Genomic DNA, 19,054 nt, shown 5'->3' on the forward strand with positions numbered 1-19,054 from the left:
TGACCTTGTTTTAGAGGTGAAGACAGTTGAATGGTAAGGATATGGGCAACCACTCAGCTTCAGAATGGAGAATGATGCCCTGCAAATTCAGGGACATAGATGCAGCCATTGTGAAGCTGTTTCTGTGGATTTGGTAGCAAAATTGTGCCTAGTGTGCAAGAACCATGCCTATGCCATCACCACTATCTGTCATTAATGGATAGACACAATAGACAGTGATGCTTTCACTTGCTTTTTTATTGAACAATATTATTTTTAAAAAAAACCCAACCAGCTTATTAGATTTACATTCAAGAACTTGTAATGTCTTTTATGACACTGTTGCAAACCAGTAATAATGTATGCAAATAGTTACTACATTCTTTAAATAATTCTCTTCAGTCTGCTGAAAGACCATGGATTTGGTCCTGCTCTCAAAGAAATCAAGAAAAAATTATTTGTGATATCAGTAGCTGAGAATCAACATGCTTGCTTGTAAATAGCCCAGGATTATATTGCTCCCTCTCAGACCTAAACATTCAAAATAGGTTAAAATGCGGCATTTTGTAGTTTGAGGTTTATGTGTCTCCCTTTAATGTGGCGAGAGAGCCTGCACTGTCATACTGACATTTAAATGCCTACTGCTGTCACCCTTCTCTTGTTCTAGAGCATCACAGGTCAGTGCTGCTTTCCCGTGTGAAAGCAGCCAGCATTGGCTTTCCGTCAGGATTTGGACTCTTTAAAGGCTTTGCAGTTTTGTTTGCAGCTTCAAGTACCTTTTGAGATCCTGCACCAAACTTTGTTCCGAGGTACTGTGTGCTCTTCCTTTCACTGAAATCACTGTCAGAGGTCGCATTGATTTCAAAGGAAATCCTCAACTCAAAACACATTTCCAGTGAGAGTGCTCTGTGTTACAAGGCAGTTTTTAAACTCATAAAATCCCAGTTCACTCTTACACAGTTACATCAGTCTTCATTATCTGAGGATCTGTTTGTAATAGCAAAGTCAGTGGATTATTGTGTTAGAACTATATCATTCAGTCTGGACTAATGAGGGACTGCTAGTTCCTAAAACACTCTAACATGTGGAAGTTATTCTCCTGGCTGAAATGGGAAATGGGTACCAAAGTACTATGAATTGTGGCTGCACTATCAGCCACTGAGGATCCAAGCCTTCTCTAAGCTGGATTAGATTAACTCCATGTGAGCCGCAGCTGGGCTGCAGCCACCAGTGAAGATGGAAGGCACAAAGGTCCATTTGCTGGCCTCTGGCATTGGACTTGCCCTTCCCCAAGAAGTGCAGGTGTCATCTTAATGACACCAAAGTAGCTGCTTTATAGAAACTTATCTATTTAAATACTGTTAAGCAGATTTATTTTGGTTCAGATTCCCCCTCTACAAACCTGTATTATTTACCAAGTTGCTGTTGCTCTGTACAGAATTTAGCTTTAGAAATCCATCTCATTACAATATACATCTTCAGGGTCTTGGATAAGTTATTCACAATGTATAATCTGAAATGCTGGGTATTTTCTCACTGAAGAAAGGCATGTTTTTCTCCAAGAAATTGTCAACAAACTTCCAAAAACCAGAACATGACTAACAACTACCATTGGTTTATACAATTCACGCTGCTGTGCTCCTACGTTATTATTATTACTGTGATGCAGGAGTGTTGCTTTCTATCCTGGGATTTGTTGATGTGTGTTTCTTTCACATTGGCTCCACACCAACTGTTTCACTCAACTAAACCATCCACTGAATTCAGTGAGAGCTTTCCTGGCCTCAGGTTCCAAGAGTCTGCCTCTGGCATTATTAAAATGAGGAAGGTTCAATAATGTTGTTGTTTTAATATTACTATACATTCATAAATCCCCAATACAACTCTCTGTTCAAATACTTATCAAAACAAATATCAAAAATCATATACACTGTACAGACTATTTTTAAGTAAACATTTTTCTCATGAAAAACAGAATCACAATTAGCCTTCAGAAGTTACATTTTCATAGCTATAGATCTACTTTGTTCTTAAAGTGTGTTGTTGCATATTCAATAATCTGTGAGAAATGCATTCACTTGAAAGTCTTGTAAGTGAATATCAGCGAGGATTTAGCCATTTCATAACTGGAGGGTGAATAGCTTTCTCCTTAACAAATTCCTCTTTTACAGAATTGCCATCCCCCGATGCCATGTCGTTCTCTGAAAATATACAAAAATAAAGGTGAGTTTCTTGAGAATGAGAGCATCAAAATACTGTCATGCAGCAATGTCCCTGGTTTGGGGAACGCTGCAGAAAAACCTTAGCTTACAAAACATGCAGAAATCTCTCTGAATGCTTCCCATTAGCTTGTTGCAGAATTTCTGCAAATTATGACATAAGCCAGATGTGTCTTCTAATAGTTTAAGCATAAGGCAGGTGATATGAGTTTGATTTCCATTTCTCACTGTAACACTCCAGTGTGACACAGGACCAAGCAGTACCTCCTCAATAGCTAGAACAGTAAATTAAACGTCCCTGAAGCTTTTCTCTGACTGAGAGCATTGGGCATGGAATATCCTGGTGCATGCCACTAAACTCTCTAACTCTCAAAAAAAAAATGTAAAAGATATTCAGTTTGTCTCCTGGAAATGGACCCTGGCTGACACTAACTCCTGAGCTGTGGCTGAGGCTGTTTGGTATGGCTAGCTGGGCTGGGACAAAGCGTGCTGGCTGCTGCACTACTGTTTGACCAAGAAAGGGGTCCAATGGCAATACCCAGGAACACAGTTAAGTTTACTGCAGTGTATACAGCCACAGTGTCTTTCTAAAATATATGGGCTCGAAACTTTAAAATACAGAAGTATTCACAACTGTTTTAATTTGCCGAGGATCTGCCCTAGATGCCAGAGCTACCTCTGACGACTGCTAATAAATGAAACCTCATGTGACTATGCCACAAAATAGTACCCACAGTGTCTACTTGGACCTCTGTGGACAAGAATCAGTGTGAAATCTTTGCATGGGTAAAAAATACTCTTGGTTTTTATGGGGTCAGTATTTTATCCTGACTGGGATCAGAGAAGCTGCTGAATGTCGAGGTAGCAAAAGCTTTAGGGTCAAAGGCAAGGCAGGGAAGGGAAAGAGGAGTAGCAACTGATGAAAACAGGCTATCTGTCTGGGATGATTTGGAATATAAGCTAGATTTGAAAAAAAAAAAGCAAGACCAGAATATTTTTTCATGTTATTTTAACACTCATGGAAATAAACAAAATCTAGAAAGAACAGCCATGTAGAAAAACACAAAGGATCAGGAGTGATCCATCTCACAAAGTTTTTTCAGGATGATTTTAAATTTGATATGAGCATAAGCTGAAGAAGTTTGCCCACATTTAACTTTCTCTAAATGGAGAATGGGGGAAAGATAAACCATGCGTCAAGGCAGCAAAATCTAGATAGTTTATTATAACAGGAGGCAATCAAAATAAGACACACAAACTGCAACTGGAGGAGAAACAAAAATCAAAATGCTTTTGGGTGAAATCCTAGAAAAGGTCCCAGTAGGTCTAGGATTAAATCTTTACATTTATATTGATTTTGGGTGGTGTTTAAATTTCAAGTAAACACTATTCAGTCCAATGTACCTCGGGATCATCGGGGAAGAATAAAAGGGGAAGAAATTTTAATCTCAGCTTTAAAAACTGCAGTGATCTGAAACTTCCTCTAGTTTCTCACATTGCCTGGGGTCTTTTTTAATTCTTGAAAGATCTGTTACGGGCTTTGGACATAATCTTAAAGGTAAGAATTTATTCCAGAGATACTGTGATAAATTACTACAATAGTTCATTGGCACCTGAAAGCACAAAAAGCTCTGTCTTCACAGGAGGGGAAAGAAAAAAAAAACGTTATTTTTACCATATGATTTTTTATGTTATTTTTACCATATGATTTTTATCATATGTTAATTAAGAGTAGAAAATGCAACCCACTGAAATGCTGTTCTACACAAAGCAGTGACATGCATTCCATCTGAAACAACTAATTCAAGTCTTAGCATAGCCTCCCACAGCACAGGTGACATTGCACTGCTAGTGTGTGCAATAGCTGCAGAGTATTTTACCCATGTTATGATTTTGAAATGGCTCACCTAATTCCTTGTCTTATGTTAAGGGAGCTGTCAATAAGAAAAGTAAACATATGCTGTGTTGTTAGATGTTTGCACAGCTCCACCAAAGTATACACCACTCACATACAGTGTATACAGCATGGCAGCAGATCACGTACAAGGCGATTTCTGCTGAAATCAGCTGCCTCGTGAAGTCTTACCTGTGTGTACAACTGTTTTTCGTCGATTTGGAGGCTTTGAAGCAGACAGTTGAAAAAATGGGAACTTCAAACACTTCCCGCTTACTCTGTCACAGATGCCTGAGGGACAGTTGCAGGTTTTCCTGCATTCCATTCCATAGGTACCATAGGGACACTCTGAAAAAAAAAGAAGACAGCAAAGCAGTCATCAATGATGCAACCCAGCTGCCAGCACTCTTGATAGCTATCTGCTTATATCTTTGCAAGTGAAACACCTTTGAGGGGAGGTGAGATAAACCTTTACTACAGGACTTCAGTATGCTGACTTCTTGTTAAAGGTGTTGTCCAGTTTTGACACACCCTGGCACGCATTACATACATGACTTCCTTTCCTGTAACGTATTTACAGCAATCCTTCTCTGAAACACCCATAGTATTAAGATGCAAGCTGAAGGCAATATGCATGTAAGTATGTAATCAAAGATTAGGTGGTTAAAGGATTAGCATTGGATTTAGAGAAAAAGATGACTTCACAAAGCTCCTAAATTCACAGTTATGGTGTGGTATTATTTGACTGGCACAACTGTCCCGATTTAGACGCAGGATACGGTGCTGCTGCTGGGCTGGGTGGGAGCTGGTGCGCCAAGCCCGAGGAGCAATCCAGGACACGCGTCCGTGCCTGTCCTCATGCTGGCCCTCAGCAAGAGCCCACCCCTCATCTCACCTCCCCTCCCTGTGCAGCAGCCGCTCAGAAGGCAAGCGTTTACCTTCCCTTGGCAGGCAGCAAAGAGATCATCTACATCTCCAGCCTAAAGAGTGTGCTTTAAAGGGGTCAACTGGCACTGTGCTAGCTGCCTCGCTATACTGCATCTGGTCACGTAGTGACTCGATTAAAATCCCCCATTCCTAAGCAAGCTTGTAGCAAGGAGCACCACAGGGCAACAGTCAGGAAAAGACCAAATCAAACAAACAAACAAACAAAAACAAAACAAACACTCCCCCCTGCCCAAAAAAAAAACAAAACAAAACCAAAGGTGAAGACAGTTGCAGAAGATTTGCCCCGTCTGATAGTTGGCATGTATCACGTGCTGGATCACACCGCTTCCCAGACGGTTTAAACCGGTGTCAGAGCCCTTGGCTTCCTCTGCCTTGGTGTTAAACAGGTTACCTTCCCAGGAACACTGCTGAAGAGATGGGGATGAGGAAAGGATAAGTTCCAACATCCCCTTCCCAAACCCCAAAACAAGAGATCATCCCAAGAGAAGTTTGGGTTGTCCCAGGAGAAAGGTCTTTATACTTGGTATGTCTTTGCCAACCCAGTCTGCACAGCCACCTCAAATGGCAAGCCTTGGGAAGTGTCCAATTCAACTCCTAAGGGCAAGTGAACGATCATTCAGGGCCAGAACAAGGGTCCATGCAGCCCAGGCTCATTCAAAACATTCAGGAATGAAGATGACCATGGTAAGCACAAATGATACCTCCCAGCCTTCATATTCATCCTAATTTGCAACTCTGGGACCTCCTGAGCCAGTCATAGTTTCTATGCATGTAACACCCCACCCCAGGGTTATCCTTCTCAGTTAGTCCAGTCTCCTATCAAATCAATGCAAATTTTCGGCTTTGCCGTACAGCCTAGGCTATCTAAAAATCAGGTTAATGTCCCAAAATGAAATCAGCATTTTAGAATCCTCTGTATGTTCAATGAGTATGCTTTTATGAGTGAAAAGCACTGGGAAATCAACCAAATTCCTGACAGGGACTGCTCAGTGAATCCCTCCAGCCTAGAGGACCTTACTGAGCTTCACCATGCTTCCCTACCCAAGCAAGGACACTTTGATCTGCTGTTTGTCCACTTAAAAAAACCCAAAATACTGCCAAAGCAAAGTTCTTGTGTGCACGATCTTCCCTGGGGGTCAAGCTGAGAGCACAAACCCCACAGAGCATCAGTCTTCCTGCTGCAGGTGCTCAGCCCAGAGAGGTTGGATGCAAAACTGTACACAGCAGCATGGAAACAAGTCTGACCCCAGAGCATTTAGCTCTGTGAGGAATAATCCTAGCATCTGATGCTTCTCTTTAGTTTTGCTGAAACTGAGTTTTGAGTCAGTTTTGCTGTTAGTAGATTTTGTTTAGCAGAAGTTTGCTCTTAAACAAATTACGAATAGCTCCCAGTGAACTAAAGGAAGCAAGAGTGGGACTCAGGTTTAAGAGGGCTATACTAATAAAAGTGCAGAGTACCGGTCTGTTAGTCCTTAGTCTGTTTTGGATAATGATAACATTGCTATTGCTAATAATATGATGTACTCATAACACAAAAAGTACTCAAAAAGAATGTGCTGAAATGTATACTTTCCGTCATTTACTGATTTTAGAGAGAAGAAATTGAAGAGCAGGGAGTTCAGGTCATTTTTCCACAACTTCAAAGTAAATCGGTCTCAAGCAACCAGAGATAATTTAGTTGACCTGACTGTGAAATATTGGAAATTATTAAATGAGGAAATTATCTGGTATCATAGCTATAAAAGGATGTATAAAACAGCAATACTTGGTCTCATACTGGTAAAATTCACACACATACGAAGAAAGACTGGACTGTCTCAGGGCTGAGGTGAAAAAATAAAAATAATTAGAAGTTACAACTATAATACTTAGCACAAATAAACATACAGTGAATATAAGCCTTAAGTACCATTTTGAAACTCTAAATCAAGATACGACTTTACTGAAATTAATGAGAGATTTCCCACTGACCCATCGGAAAAAGAAAAAACCCAAACTTTTTACTTCATATTTTCTACAGACCTTCCAGTATTCAACTACAGGAATTCAGATCTCATATCTCTATTTCTTTTTTTTCCCCATTTTGTGTACATTATTGCAAAGAAATTCCTGTGAGGATAGTGAAAAGTATATAATCATTCAAAAGAATTGTTAAAATAGTTATAGGTGGTACCTTGCACCGCAATAACTTTTAACACACTTAAGATCAGTCAACTATATCAGTAAAATACTTTTCTGGTGGGTTCACCAAAGATATGCTCTTAATGCATAAAGTCTACTCTTCAGAAATGAAAGTAGTATTTGGGGTTTACCATCAAACATGCACATGATTTTGTTTTTAAATATTGATGTAAGTATGTAAGTGTAAGTATGTAAGTATGTGAATCAGCCTGAGTGATTTTTCCAGTATCTGCTCCTAAGCCATTACTGTAACTGAGGCTATGAATATTCCCAGTATTTAACTGCCAAGACATCTCCACTTTTAAGGATGTTATTCAAAGACAACATCTGTATCTGCTTACTTAAGTTGTACACAAACAAAGGAAAAGCATTTGTGCTTTGCAAAGCTTTTCTTTAAAATGATTTATTTTGAAAACTTTCATCCTACTTAATAATTAAATACCTCTTCTACTTTCAAAGATGTTCCTTTCTGTATAGAGAAAGGACAGCTCATAAATGAAAAATGCCATTATACTCTTTGACTAAAGAAATCAGAAATGCAGCATACCTGGAATAAGCTGAGAGTAGTGAGTGGCTGGCTATTCATCTCACAGTCAGCTCTTGTGCTGTTATTCTCATCCTTCATCCCCTGACCACATCTCTAGGGCAGCTGAATACCTCAAAGTCAGGACTGAATTAAACACACCAGTGTCCCCTGTGCTGTTCTCTTCACCTCCCAGACTCCAGAGAGAGCACCTGGTCCCTGTGCAGGGAGCCGGCAATGCCAGAGGGAACCTCACCCCAGGAAGAGCACGGCAAAGGCCCAGACCCCGTGACAAGGTTGGACTTGCAGGATTAAAGTCTTTGGAGTTTATAGAAAGCCACCCACAAAATCAGCGGAAGGATCAGGACTAGCACCTGGGTCTCCCAATTCCCAGTAAAAAATCTCATCTCAGAGCAAAACTCATGCGCATTTCCTCACACATGTCCCCAAGTCTAAACAATATCCTGACATTAATAACCCCATCACACCTACATGTAACACCTTTTAATATCAGCAAGTATTTCTCATTTCTTCTTGGCTAAGGGCTCAGCTGGAAAAATCCTATTTTAGACTTTTCAAGCAGGACACAAGCACTCTATGTAGGCTGCTGTCAAATTGTCACAGTGGGTGCATGCAAAGTGAATATTGTTACCTTTGCAGATACCAAATTCATCACCAAAGTCATCCTCCTCAGTGTAAAACTGGCACTTCAGCCCAGGACCACACTTGACACCATCCATACCCGAGACCGTACGATAGCAAGTCTCTCCCAGAGCAGCTGCACACACTCTGCAACAGCCACAGTCATCCAGCACCGTTCGCTTACAGCGCAAGGTACTTTTGCATGCATTACTGTCACAGGGCTCGGGACAATCTACTGCGTATTTCACACTCCAGGCAGTTCCAGCGTGCACAGGCATCAGGAAGAATGTGAGAAACAGGAAGCCCTTCATGTCTTGCAGGGGTAAATGCTCCGTCCCAAAGAGCAGGATCTAACGCTCAGCCTGCTGGTGCCTTGTGCCGAGGGAAGCAGCGGTACAGAATCCAAAGTGGTAGCTGCACACATCAGCCTGCAAGTTTATGAGCTTTATACAGTGTGTTGCCCACATGCTGCACCGTCGTCAGCTTCCTCAATCCGGCAGTGCTGCTCCTGCCAGCCTCCCTTGTTTCAGTTTATGAAATCCAGGATGAAGGTTGGATTAGCACTCTGCTGCCATCCAGGAATTGAAAAGCCTGAGCTGATGTAATCTGTTATGTTTAGTTGGTTGTTTTGCATGAGGACTAAAAACTCTCACATCCGTCTCAAATGCTCAAGGACGTCTGCCAAAAGAAGGAAAAAAAAAAAAAAAAAAGCAAAACAACAAAAAATCGACACACAACCCAAAAAAAAACAACCTCAACTCCAAGTAGGTTGCATACCTTCCTGCAGGACAGGGATCACTCTGACACTGGGCACGCTGCTGACACAATAGCTCTGCCTCACTAACACAGCTCATGCGGACAGAAGAAAATCACTCTGAATCATCTCACTGCTGAATCTTTAAAAGAATAAAGGTTTGCCATCCGCTTGGACAGTTACTTTAATAAACAAAGTGAGATCATGCCTTTTAACAGACAAGCTCAAAAGTTTCAGTCATGTTTTTCCTGCCAGCATCAAATGGTAATTTACAATCAGTATTTAGCTGGAGATGAATTAAACATTTCACTTGAAGATTATTACTAGAACTAGAAAGGGGTCAGACAGAAACCAGTATTTTGTGAGGTCTTCTGCAGTTAGTGTAGGAGAATGATCAATGAGCTGCCCTGACCTTAACACCAAAGGGGAAAATCCCCATCCATCACCATCACTGTCTGCATAGCTTTAACATGGATCCAGGGGAAGCTGATTCTCCTTCCCTTTACACCACTTCTATCCCAAGTAAACTCTATGGAATGCCCTGATGTCGATCTTCAATGAAAATAGTGGAATTAAACAGAAAGTAAGTCTCCATTTCCCTTGTCCTCCAACTTTAGACTTTATTTACGCTGACAGAGCCTTGACAAGAAACAGCAAAGAACTGAAGTTTTCAGTGAAACAGATGAGCCACCAGAGAGGTGGAGATTTCTGCTCTATAGAAAGATCTACAGGTCAGGAAAAAAGAAATAAAACTAGCCATAAATTAACCTCTGAATTCCAAAAATCACTGTCACTTTGAAGCTAGTGGGAACTGAATCAACCTAAACTTGTATGTGACCAGCTTGACATTTGGGAATCTTGTGTCTTGAGTGGGCTGAGGACACTGACAGTGGGTTGCCAAATAAAATGAAGGGCTATGCTGGAAATACAGGAGAGCAGGAAAGCCTTTTCTTCAAATGTGCAAATGTGAATTTCTGGATCCAAACCCAAAAGTTTAACTCTTTTCTCTTGTGAAGAAGTCAAGAAAACCAACCAACATACTGTATGTTGCATTTGGGTAGGTTGTTCGTATGCTTCTGCTATATGTGCATATAGGAACTTAGAGAGGAAAGGACCGAGTATGTTTAACAGATGACAAAGGGTAACTCTACTCCAGCACATATTTGCAGGCAGCCATCTTAGACAGTATATAACCATTCAAAATATAGTTCTTCTAATCACGGTTGCCAGCTGGCATTATGTTTATGTGCACTAACTCCTGCCTGTTTTCACATATAATCTTTGACCAGTCAGTGAATTTAAAGCGTAAAAATTAAGGCACTAGGTTGAAATCTTGCATAAAACAACAAAGTGCTGTTGGTATCCATGAGATAACAGTAATTAGCAGTAGCAAACAACTTAATAATCAAAACCCAGTGTAGCTATCCTCTCAGAAGTGAATGTAAGACTTTAAACGTGGAAATGAAGATTGCAGCTAAAAACTAAAGAGGAACAGAAGTGCAAGGTTATGATGAGCAAACAAATTATAAATAGATGTGCTAACCCTGACCCTATCACACCTACAACATGGCAAAAGCCTGTATTAAAAAAAAAATGACAATACATCTCCTCCCATATTTCACAGCTCAGCAGAGTCACATAAACCACTGCCCATTTATATGTAAATGTTAGCTGATGCTAAAATTGACCTTGGTTTGTATTGATAGGCCAAGCTGTAAGCTGTAGGGTTGAGTAGCCTACATAAATCTCACTGAGCAGTCCCCCAGAGGGAGAAGCTGAGTTTGATCACAGGGACAGGGAGCACAACTAAAGGCAGTAACCATTTCAAATCTTGTTGCTGGGGTGAAATAGCCCAAAGAAGCAGGTTGTATTCTTGGTGCAAAACACTTCATGGGTCTGGAGCAGTAAGGAGCGGGAAGGCTCTCCCTTAAGTCCCATCTCCCTTAATTCTGCCTTAAGTTAATTCATACCTGCCCTTAAATTCATACCTGCTTGCTCACTCAGAGGAAATAAGAGAGAATTGTGCAGACTCATCCACACATGCACTTAGGCGTTTATGCCTGTTAATAAACACCAGCTGGTAAAATCTTGTTCTGTAAAGATATTTAGGAAATACTCTTTGTATTGAACACCAAACAAGATCTGAAAGGGCTGCATTTCACATTTGGGTTTCTCACAGGAAAAATGTCCTAGGGAGATAATAAATTAAATAATTACACACAGATGTGGTGAGGAAAGAAATCGTAAAAGAAATCAACATACTCCCCTAGCAACTAGCCAATATTATTTGAACTAAGATGGAAAATGTATTCTGTGCTTGGAGCTAGAAGCCAAAGTAAATTATTGCAATGGATCAAAAAATACATGTAATGGAAGAAAACAATATGAACAGATAGAGGTCTGTCTTATACACAATATCACAGAGGAAATGATGATTCTATGATCTTCCATACTGTCCACTGATTGAGTAGTGAAATAAATCCAATGTGACTCCCTCTGGTTTTAATGTTTCTTTGATGTTTTACCTGTTGAATCCATTAAGCTTTTCTTTCCAGTGAACAGCTTTATCCTGTAAGCTCTAAACTAAGCTCTCCCTTGAAAATCAGTGCAATGGGAATTAATGATGCTTCCCCAGCTATCAACAGCAGAAGATTTGGCACCATTATTTACTTTGTGGTACCGTACAAATATACTTGAAATGTGGAAGATTTTCTGGATCAAATCAGTGGTGATTTTTTTTTTCCTGAATTTATAGTATAAATAGTCTTGCTGCCAGCTTACATCATAATTACATCACCACATATAGTGTTTGGCATTCCTTCCAGAAGCAGAAAATATTTCAGCCCCTAGGTTCAGTGCTTTACAGAGAACAGAGCTTTCACTGATTTAGTGTGTCATGAACTGTGAACTGTGTTTCCAGCTGAGTATCTCAGGGCAAAATGTTTCTACTTCTTTTGCAAATAATCCATTTCTCAGACAAAAGGAACTTGTGGGGGAGTCTTCAGGTTTTATTCATGCTCTCTGAAATGTTTGATCCTACCTGCTATAGATCCCCATGAAACGACATACTGCATGATAGGTGAACAATCTGTGCTAATGCTGACATGGGAGCAGCCACTAAGGATTTCACAGAATCATAGAATGGTAGGGGTTGGAAGGGACCTTTAGAGATCATCTAGTCCAACCCCTTGCAGAAGCAGATCCACCTAGATTATGTAACTCAGGAACATGTCCAGGTGGGTTTGAAAACCTCCAGAGAAGGAGACTCTACACCCTTGCTGGGTAGCCTGTGCCAGGGCTCCCTCACAGTGAAATATTTTTTCCTTATGTTTAGTTTTTTGTGTTCCAGCTTCTTTCCTTTGCTCCTCATCCTCTCACTAGATACAATAGAAAAAAAAATGATGCCCCAACCTCCTGACATCCATAATTTAGATATTTGTAAATATTAATTACATCCCCTCACTTGCTTCTTTTATTCTTTAGATGGAATAAAACTCACTTCAGTTCTTCTGAACTTAAACATTCTGGCGTTATTTGGTGTTTTGAACATGTGAAGTCAGGACAAGCAGGAAGCATTAATACCTCTTTAAACATAGTTAACGCATGACCCTTGTTGCTTGTTTCCAAAAGGCAGTCCCTAACCTAAAAATGGTACCATACATTCCTGAACTATCCAACCTTTTCCCAGGCTTCCTTTACAAAAAAGCCATAAGCACAATGCTATACGAAAAGCAAAGATTCAAAGGGAAACACCAAAAGGAAGCTGAACTGTAAAGTCCAAAATGAAAAACCAGAAATAGGAAGTAAAAGATAAGAATCAGGAAAGTGAGAGAGTGACAAGGACTCTCCTTTGTATGATTTCTTTTCTTGTATCTTTTCAATGAATTGCTAATTACCCTTTGTTTTGACCATAACATGGCAACTCAACTTCACTCTGGTAAAAATAGAAGCTTTGGGACATTTCCTACTTGCTGAAGGCAAGAGGTGCTTACATCCTTCCCCCAGGCAGACCAGATGCTATGCAGAAGACTGGGTAGGCTGACCACCTATGTACAGACCTTAGGGGCTACCACAGGAATGACTGAATATGCTGGGGTTATCTGCAGAGAGCCTCAGGAATTAGAGCCATAGCTTGTTCAGAGCATACTAAAAATATAATTGCCCATAACTCCACTTACAAATACGTGGCATGTCCAGCCTAGGAGCTGGAAGTAAAACTGACTGAAGGTTGTGATTCAGTTAAACTGAAGTCTTTTTTTTTACTACTTTCAAATCCTCTACATTTCCATAGGAAGGGGTTGCAGTGTCCAAGACCTCTAAGATCCACATAAGAGAGTTTTTTAAAAGTATGAGAAAGTCATATACCTTCTCTGTACTTTAGAAAATTTACTTCTCTAATGCTAAACCTGACCGAACACTCACAGCCCAAACCAATGCTGTGTCTTCAGAACCCACCACCCTATCAATAGTTTTGTCAGTAGCTGTCTCTTTTGTGAGGCTTCTTTGTCCTAGGAATGTAAATCACCATGAATAAGCCATAAGTCCACCCAGGAAAAAATATCTTCCATGTAGCAAAACTTTTCCACTTCTTCACAGCTACCAATTTTCAAACGTTCCTTTTCTTTATCGATGAAAGAAAATAAGATATGAATTATGATTCTTCACATGTCCTACCTAGCAACTCAGGTGCATATGTTCTATTCATAATGCTGAAATAACATGAATGACATTTTGCCCCGCACCATTTCACATAAGTATTTTCATTAGTCTTGTCAGGACATAATAACAAAACAGTCAATAAAATGACAAATATAGTGAATTTTATCCTTTCACTACTCATCAGAATGGCAATTTTACTCTGATAATTAGCTATCTGTGTCTGATAACTAGTTATTAGTTATCAGTTATCAGTCTCTGATAACTAAGCCAAACAGTTCTAAATCCTAAGTACAAATTCTGGAATTTGATATTTTAGGATTGGTGCAGAGCATTCTTTTACTTGCAACTCAAGATGATTTTGGTCTCTGCTCTTTAAGAAACAGAAGGTGACTCCTCTATCGACACCCACGGGAATAGAACCGTACCTTAAACGTCAATGTGATTTCTACTTTTCTGTCCTAAAACGTATTTTTTATAACTTTGTTGTAATCAAGCAGTGCCATTGTCTTACATTTCTGAAAAATTTTTAGCCATGCTTTATATATAGTTTAGATTTGACTAAGCAGCTATTTCCTATAATGAATGACAAAACAACGAAAAGCTCAGATCTTGTTGTACACCATGGGCTGCTAACATGAAAATCTGTGATCATATGTGTGAAATGTCAAGTTGTTTGAGTTTGGGCTAGATGTCCTCATGAGCTAATATTTCCGTGTATTATTTGTAATATCACTGGGACAGTAACCTTCCCATTGGCAGAGAAAAAACAATTTTAACCAATTAATTTTTATGAACAGATTCCTATCCATTAACATTTACCTTCAGAAAGAAGGTAAATTTTCTCTTCATTTTCTTACTCATCTTTGAAGCATACTTTCCAAAACAATAAGATGATCCCAGAAAAGCCATAAGATAACTTCAGCATCTCCTAGGTGATAAAATTTCAGGGAAGAATCAACCAAAGGCTGAAAGGAACTATCAGTTTTCCACAGTGTTACACACACTTTCTAAGGGTGAGTGGCTGTTTTGTCCTGGCTTCTCTCTGCCACACAATCTCTCCAGCTTAGCCTTAGTCCTCATTAAACTGTTTTTCTTCACTGCTGACATTTCATCTCTTTATTTGTGTTCTCTCTCTTTGATTCATATACAGCTTTATTTTTCTCAAGTCTACTGCCATGCACAAAATACATCCCGAAAATAAGAATGGAACAAGACTCTATCCCTGGAGCCCATCTTTTTTGCTTTCTCTTGTTCACAATCCTCACACTCTGCCCATCTTGTCTATCCAGACTGAAGCCACTTTGAAACTTTGAGCTGACTGGTACAGCCTTCTTTTTTGAAGATGAATTTTGATAGGTCAAAAAGTCAGCCATTTCCATGCTATCTGCAATTAGTATCTACTTCACTGAACAAGTTTGGACACAAAGTGCATTCATATTTTGACTTTCATGAAAAGAGACACCAGTCAAGGTCTCCCAGAACAATGTACTTGGAGGAATCTAGCACAAGTCCATTTGCTACCCTAGGATACCAGCAGGATTTTAATACTGTCACATACTCGCCAGATCCTTTGTTGTTTGCCTCATCAGCCACACGGCTGGGGTTTTTTTTTGGTTTGGTTTTTTTTTGCTTTTCTTTCTTTCCTGTGGTACACATACTACAGGTGAACACTGACCCCAGAGACAGAAAAGTTTTGTGACTCATTTCATGGGGGCCAGGATTTCACACAATACTTTCAATGTCTTCTCTGTAGCAAAGAAAAGAGAGACAGTCTAGAACTTTTTTGTGTGTGTTTTTTATTCAAAGTAATGAAAGGAATGTTTGCAAATAAGCTCTAATTAGAAAGCAGTGAGGAGTAACAGCTGCATATTGCCTGGTTAAGTTTGTGTTACATTAGACAACAAAACTGTCAAAAAGCTCAGAATTTAAAGCCAGAAATCTAAAAGCTGCCCAATCACTTCCAAATCTGTTTTAGCCCATATTTCATTATTTTCAATTTTCTTATTATATTTCTAAAAGAAAAAAAGGTCTTACAACTAAGCAGTGTTACATATGCAGCACCCAACCTTGTGCTCTTACTCAGAAATTTGCTAATTTATACACATTTCTATCCAGCCAGCAAACTTGAGAGAATTATATAAAATATAGTGAGTTGTATTGCTTTTTTATTTTTCTCATAGACCAATGTTAATTATTTCATCAAAAACTGGATTTTAATTTTCAATCTCTTAATCAAGTGCCCAGAAGTTAAATCCTTTAAGACAAGTGCCTGGGGAAAAAAAAAAAAAAAAAAAAAAAAAAGTAGTATTCAAAGCTGCAGCTATTTTCTCAAATTATGAATATGACAAAGTGGATATGTGCTTTCCCCATACTGGCACATTCTTTTTTTCTCTTTTTATCTTCTGAATTGTCATAGAGTCAACGTGGGTTGTTTTAGATGTTTGCTATCCCTGACAGACTAAACTATTTATGCAGGCATAATTTCTGAAATAGTTCAGAGTCAGATATACTTTCTTAGAAGACCTAATTTAAATCAAGTAGTTACTGTTCAGCCCCTAATCTTGTGCTCCAATTGCTCACAGGCTGTACTGTGGATCCTCTTCACTGTGCCAGGCAAGGGTTGGGCTATGATGTTATAGGTAGGCTATGATTTATGTAGACTATGAATGCTGACTGGGTGCTGGGTAACTGTCTCAAGAAACTGCTACAAGGACAGAGCAGAAAGTCAGCTACAGATGGCTGTTGACAGTAGCAACAGCCTCCAGAGCTGTGGTACACAGGATTTTCCCTCATATGGATCTCATGAGGCCAGCTGGGCTAGAATTGGGTGATAGTGTCATCAGTTCTGGCTTTTTTATAAAATGGGGGTGGGGAAAGTGTAATTTTATAAAGAAGTAGTAAACAAATACATCCGTTTTCTACATCCATCATAGAGGGAAAGGATATTTTTGTTTGTCTATTGCCTCAGTGCCTTGAACAGGTCTTACAAAACACTGGCTGTACCCATCGAAACCCACCCAAAGCCACCAGCAGTGTTTGGCTAGGCAGAGAAATACTGCCCAGAGTGGCTAAGCTGGAAGCAAACATCATGAGAAAGGAAAAACCCAACGCAACTGGTGGAATAACAAACCCTTCTGAAAACCTCTCCCAAATGTGAGTATCAAAACTGGTAACTGTTACTGACTTCAGTAACAATGTGCAAGATAAACAAAGGGGAGAGAAAGAGGTCTCAAGAGAAACTCTTTAAATATCCCTTTAGAACTGAGTCTATTTCTTGTATTATCTTATCACCAGCTGTGCCCTTACCCTGGGCAGATACTCTCAATATTTCTGCAAAACAAGTCCAAGACCACCTGTAGTAAGATCACAAGCATTGTTCCTAAGACAGAATACACAAGCTTACTTCATTTAATAGTTCAGGGCTCTGATGTGCAGTTCCTGTCAAATCTCACAGTGAGGCTGCCTGGCTGGCTGCTGCTGCAGCACAGCCTTAATTCACAGTTCCCGAAACTAAACCACAGGGCAGCAAGTTAACTCAAACCACTCATTTCCACTCCTGGGGGAGCACAAACACCACTCCCTTCGTGCTACGTAGGTGATAACTTCTGAAGCTGGCGTACCTCAGCTGACCACCATAGCTGCCCATATGACACTTTTTAGCTTACTCAGTTTCTCACATACTCACGGTTTAGTGCAGAGGCATGCCCAAAAGGTAATTACAGTCAGAACCCATTCCTTTGAAACACTGCAAGAAGATTATGAACTATGCAGCAGTTTCAACAAGTTTACCCTCTGTCTGTGTGTAGACCCCTAGTGCTGTAAGTATAGTTGCTGCCTCCACATTATTCTGTTCATTACAACATGGATTGCATACAATGGCAATTCATTGACACAATCTGACTGGTCCACCTTGGAAGATGCGGCCTCTCACAGTCCCCAGTGAAAGGAAACAGGGCAAGCTTCTCCACAGTGCTCCACCAGCATACCTGAAGATTCAATTTGGAAAATAATTTAGTGCCCAACGGGATCATTTGTTACTTGAACTCTGCTGAGATCAGCACTAGAACAGGACTATGATTTTCAGCATGGGATGTGTATACCCCAGATTTTAACCAGTGAAAGCCACATCACTGTCAGTGAAAATGTCAGGGTTTTGCAAACATGCTAGACCAGAGCTACTCTTTCTTTTCATGCATCTTCTTTATTCTGGTATCGGGGGGGCTGAAAGGATGTGTGATGTGGCTTTGATTTTAACAGCTTGAGACAGGGATGTTCCAAGAGACCTGGACACTACACCCTAATAGGTAATAGCCTCTACATAGTTTCAAGATAACATGAACCAAGAACTATATACCACTAATTCATTTAAATGGAAATGGTTAATTAAGTACTCATTACTAGTATTTTTTTAATGACAGCAGTGATTAAGGTAACATTTACTGCTTTTGCCACGGCTTTAATTGTTGCTTATCTTAATTTTCTATGTGGCTGCAGACAGGTTTGATATTTTATCAAAAGAAAGGTTTTGTGAGAATGTGTTAACAAGGCAAAGTTTCTTACTTTCTACATACAAATGCACATAAGAATGAGCACTGTGAAACTCTGTTATTTATACATTGAATCTAATCTGTGCTTTTGGAAGTAGCTAAGATATGTAAGCTTCTGTTCAATTTTTCATTAAAATAAGGGGTTTCTTGCTCATCTTTCCGTGGTTTCCTCTCTGTCATGACAAGGATGTGAGTCTTGGTACACCATTTAGACTTGATGACTCTTTGTGAAATTCACGGCTGACTTTCAATGCACATTCCACAGCTGATTCCAATGCTTTTGAAGCAGCCTGTAACACATTCAATTACACTTAAATTAACCTACTTGCAATCTGTTAGATATTGATTATTAAATATTATCAGCCAATCCAAAAAGAGCTTTATCAGATGATTGTGGGGTTATAAACATACTGGGATGGACATGTCTGAACTATCTGCCAGATCATTAATGAGATGAGAATACATTTTAGAAACTAGTAAACTGTAATTAAAACATGTAACAGACATACTAAAATGACTTGCTGTATTTTGTCTGACTACAGTGAACTGACCTATTCAGAATTTGAAAGAGCCTTCTGAGTTCATCTTTACTTCTCTTCGGCAAATATCCAAGACAATTATCTTAAAAATCTGATGGGCTGTGTTCCTTTTAATTCTGTTTTCTAAATGTTTCTTCTGGATACCATATGAAGTTGCCCAAAAGGAAGG

At 39.6% G+C, this 19,054-nt stretch overlaps 1 protein-coding gene across 1 annotated transcript; it reads right to left on the bottom strand.

Annotated features, from left to right (window-relative positions):
- Positions 1-2,007: 2,007 nt before the first annotated feature.
- On the bottom strand, positions 2,008-8,799 carry ESM1 (endothelial cell specific molecule 1). Its single transcript, XM_010205183.2, has 3 exons — positions 8,397-8,799; positions 4,285-4,440; positions 2,008-2,180 (listed from the first exon to the last, which is right to left on the bottom strand). Exons 1-3 carry the CDS (start codon positions 8,695-8,697, stop codon positions 2,080-2,082), a joined length of 558 nt encoding a protein of 185 aa, XP_010203485.1. The 5' UTR covers positions 8,698-8,799; the 3' UTR covers positions 2,008-2,079.
- Between the last annotated feature and the right edge of the window lie 10,255 nt (positions 8,800-19,054).

This window comes from Colius striatus, chromosome Z (assembly GCF_028858725.1).
Source record: "Colius striatus isolate bColStr4 chromosome Z, bColStr4.1.hap1, whole genome shotgun sequence".
Classification (NCBI taxonomy): domain Eukaryota; kingdom Metazoa; phylum Chordata; class Aves; order Coliiformes; family Coliidae; genus Colius; species Colius striatus.

Excerpts from the sequence above, each read along its gene's own strand:
- ESM1 (XM_010205183.2), bottom strand. The coding sequence starts at position 8,697 with ATGAAGGGCTTCCTGTTTCTCACATTCTTCCTGATGCCTGTGCACGCT. Across the intron at positions 4,441-8,396 it reads TGAATTTGGTATCTGCAAAG|AGTGTCCCTATGGTACCTAT; the intron begins GTAACAATATTC and ends TTTTTTTTTCAG. Across the intron at positions 2,181-4,284 it reads AAAAACAGTTGTACACACAG|AGAACGACATGGCATCGGGG; the intron begins GTAAGACTTCAC and ends GTATATTTTCAG.